Source organism: Penaeus vannamei, chromosome 28 (genome assembly GCF_042767895.1).
Source record: "Penaeus vannamei isolate JL-2024 chromosome 28, ASM4276789v1, whole genome shotgun sequence".
NCBI classification, from domain to species: Eukaryota; Metazoa; Arthropoda; class Malacostraca; order Decapoda; family Penaeidae; genus Penaeus; species Penaeus vannamei.
Genome location: NC_091576.1, coordinates 12,191,299 through 12,195,184, shown reverse-complemented (window position 1 = coordinate 12,195,184; position 3,886 = coordinate 12,191,299). Strand labels below are relative to the sequence as shown.

Here is a 3,886-nt window from a genome sequence, read left to right as displayed (position 1 = left end):
AAAATTTGACTTGGCATTTGGTCGGCATCACAACAAATTTATGTGATTTCAAATTTTCCGTTCTTCTGCTTTGAATACTAGTCTTAGAGGAAATGTTGCTCTAGTTTGGTAGATGATGTATTGTTCCCATATACTGTGTCTGTAATGAATGATTAGGTAAACTATAATTACACCAGCAAAACTATATGTGATATCAGTAATGATACTCTGTGATAAGATAAACAGCATATTTGATGGAAAGTAACTATTCAGAATAGTGACCAAGTTGAACTTTTTCATAGATGTCATTACATATAAAGTTAGATAATTGTATAAGTAACATCTCGGCTAATGGTAGCAGTAAGATATGACTATGGTCTCTGAAGTTTCTGGCCACCAAAAATAAAACAAGGACTTTCTTGAAACAGTAAGCCAGGTAATAATCATTGTGATTAGCTTGTTGAAATGTAACATGACATATGAATAGTTGTTAAATGCATATTAATTGATGATTTTATTTAACAAAACTATAATATCGTTAATCATAAGTCATAATAAAATTCATTCATTCTATTTTTTGGTCAACAATAAAACAAATATGTATTTATATACTTTTGAAATATCAGGTGTATTATGATGTAAAAAACATAGCTAGGAATGTAGATCTTCAGCTGCATTATAGATCCAATGTCATAGACCAATTTTGTTAGTGTACCTGATGTGGGATTGTCTCAGTGGTGCTCATAGGCATGATTAGCTGATCACAACAAACCATGAACTTTTCCCCTTTCTTTGAATGCTATGTCAGTGTCATAATGCTTAAAAATGACAAACTCTCAGCAAAAATATATTTTATTTTCAAAAGGCAGTCCTGAGTAAATTATCTTTGACTTTACATGTGACCTGGTTCAGCTGACTTACATAGCAGGAAGATGAGGGAGCTTGGAACCTATACCCTACCTCACAGGTTGATCATTGATATTACTTACCAATGTTATTTGAACCTCAGAATTAGCTGCAAAGGCTAGAAAGTGCTCACTGGACACTAGATTGGTTTTGAGGAGACATATAATTACAGTTGAACGAGCATTGTTCAGTGACACAATTTATTATAATGTAATATTTGGTATTACTGATTATATTTCTTGAATTCCTTGAATTCATAACTCTGTCTAATTATGGATAAAATTTATAGGTTATTGAGCATGTATAGCAATAAATGGATGAAACAAGGGTGCCATAGTAACAAGGGAAGAATCTGTTTTTAAAAGCTCGGGTGAATTTTCTGTTATGGTGCATAAAGAATCATAGATAAGTTATTGTGCTTAAATTTGCAAATTGAAATGTTTGATTCTGTGAAGCCAAGAGAGTTCAGTTATTTCCAAAACTTGGGTAAAATAAGTAACTTAGTTTAATATTTGCTTAAAACAAGAATATATATAAAGTGGCATTTATTTTATCAGTTTTCCATTTGAATAAAGCCCATTAAAATTGGGGAATGTGTGAAATTCTATTCTATAAAATAGTCATAATTTATAATGTGTCCAAGCTTTGAAAAGGAAATATTTGCTGAAATCAGCACAGGACATGCAATATAGGTAGAATATCCTTTGAATATGGTTAGTTTGATTTCATAAGTAGGTTCACAGAACTTGTATTGTTAATGTAAATTGTTATGATGAGTGAGAAATTTATAGGGAAATGGTCTTATTTATATACACATGACAGGTCCAGCCATGCAGGACGGTGACATTGCAGATACAAGTAAAGCCTCAGACCTCAGTGAAGCAAGTATGGGGACAATTGACCCCTCACCTCTCACTGAAGACTCACAAGAATACTTTAAGAGTTATGAAGATGTAGAGGTAAGATTTTTTTTTTTTTTTTTTTTTTTTTTTTTTTTTTTTGAGCTTGGAGTGAGATAATTGATGAATAATATTCCTTTACATGTAGATATTATGATGTCATGTATATTTTGGCATCATATGTGATGTCCATTGTTTTAGTTTGGTGTTTTTATTTACATGCAGAGGGCTCCACAAGTACTTATCACCAAGGAATCAATTAGTAGGCCTACCTGATCTCGCCTGTTTATCCTATTCCTTGATTGTTTCAAAAAATAATATTGTAAATAATAACAATAATAATATTAGAAATAAGAATAAAAAAATAAGGAATGGGGTATACATGAGAGCATGTATGCCTGGTAACTGAAGCCTGGGTTATAAGCCATGTAGACAAAATGAAATAAATCACTTGGTAAAGTGTACATACCTGACAAATGCAAATGTATAATTGAAACTATTTGTAATTGCATGGTCAGTTAAAAGTATTAGTTGGTTTGAGCAATATATAGCTTAATTTTTTTTTCAGATTCATAGACTAATGGTCAGCGACAAACCTCGAACAACAGCCTATTATGATGCAATTACCAAAAACAAACATTTATTCAAAGACAAAATTGCCATGGATGTTGGAGCAGGGACAGGCAAGTATTTTCTTTTAGAATATATCTGAATGCTGCATTTATGTCAAAATTAGTAAGTATAGGGTAAGAATTAGTAAAGGAGTAAACATGGTAGAGACAGAAGCAAAAGTAGACATTAGACAAGCATGTTATTTAAAACTGCTCAGGGAAGACCTAATGTAATTTTTATTTCAGGGATTTTATCTTTGTTTATGGCATCTGCTGGAGCCAAAAAAGTGTATGCTGTAGAAGCCAGTGGCATGGCAGAAGTTATTCAAAAAGTTGCAGAAGATAATGGATTTGGTGATGTTATTCAAGTGTTCCATTCAAGAGTGGAAGACATATCACTTCCAGAAGATGAAAAAGTTGACATAATTGTGTCTGAATGGATGGGCTTTTACTTATTACATGAATCCATGCTTAATTCAGTTATAAAGGCCAGAAATATGTTCCTTTCAGATGAAGGCACAGTATTTCCTTCAGAAGCAAGAATATTTGCATGTCCATGTTCATTACAATCTCTTTATAAAGAACAAATAAATTACTGGGATAATGTCTATGGATTCAACATGTCTGCTGTCAAACAGTTTGCTCTCAGATCCAAAATGATAAAACCTGAAGTCTGCCTTATTCCTGAATCAGACCTGTTAGCTGAACCAACATGTATTAAGAAGTTCAACCTGAGATGGGTAACTGAAGAAGAGGTAAAGCTGTTTTCTGAAACTACTTTTGTTGGCATCACAAAGTCTGGATCTTACCAGGGTCTCTGTCTGTGGTTTGAGTGTGACTTTGATGGATACTGGTATAGTGAGGAAGGGGAAAACTTGGGAACACTAATCACACTTTCAACTTCACCCATAAGCACCCCAACACACTGGAAGCAAACTGTGGTTGTTCTGGGATATGGCTCAGCAAAAACAGGCCAAGAGATAGAGTTAAGCTGTCAGGATGGTACTCTTGAAACCAGTGATGTTGAAGTTGAAAAAAGCTCAGCTGAAAAATCTGAAAATCATGAACCACAACAAAGTGATCAAATACAAACCAAGAATTCCATCAAGGATGACAGTAAAGAAGATAAGAGAGAGGTACAGGACACTGTAGTCTCAACCACACAACTAGAGTTTGAGAATTTGGTAGAGAAAGATGAAGTGGTGGGTTGGAAGATATTGTTTGCCCAAAGTGATGACAATGTGCGGCACTACACAATGACAGTGGAGATGCTTGACCCAGAAATAGAAGAACACCCTGTCCCCTGTTTGTGCCCCATGCCAAGATGTGTTATAATTGCAAAGATGATTGAAAATGATGAAATGGGTGAAGAAGACAATGATGTTATAGACTGCACGTAGCCCAGGTTGACCAGTTGAGCCACTGTGTGATAGTGATTATACATGTTTGTGCAACATATATCAAAAGTCATCATTAAACATATTAATGTTA

The 3,886-nt window shown here is 33.9% G+C and overlaps 1 protein-coding gene across 2 annotated transcripts in view; it reads left to right on the top strand.

Moving 5' to 3' along the window:
- The window catches only part of Art8 (Arginine methyltransferase 8), a 4,661-nt gene extending 775 nt beyond the window's left edge, over positions 1–3,886 (top strand). The window contains exons 1-4 of one of the 2 annotated variants that reach the window (XM_027376453.2): positions 1–415; positions 1,708–1,844; positions 2,353–2,467; positions 2,642–3,886. The exon at positions 1–415 is cut by the window's left edge and continues 682 nt beyond it. In XM_027376453.2, the coding sequence (XP_027232254.1) occupies positions 1,716–1,844; positions 2,353–2,467; positions 2,642–3,795 (1,398 nt within the window). In that variant the 5' untranslated portion in view covers positions 1–415; positions 1,708–1,715 and the 3' untranslated portion in view covers positions 3,796–3,886. The remainder of the gene's footprint in view (positions 416–1,707; positions 1,845–2,352; positions 2,468–2,641) is intronic. The other variant, XM_027376452.2, reaches the window with a different exon arrangement.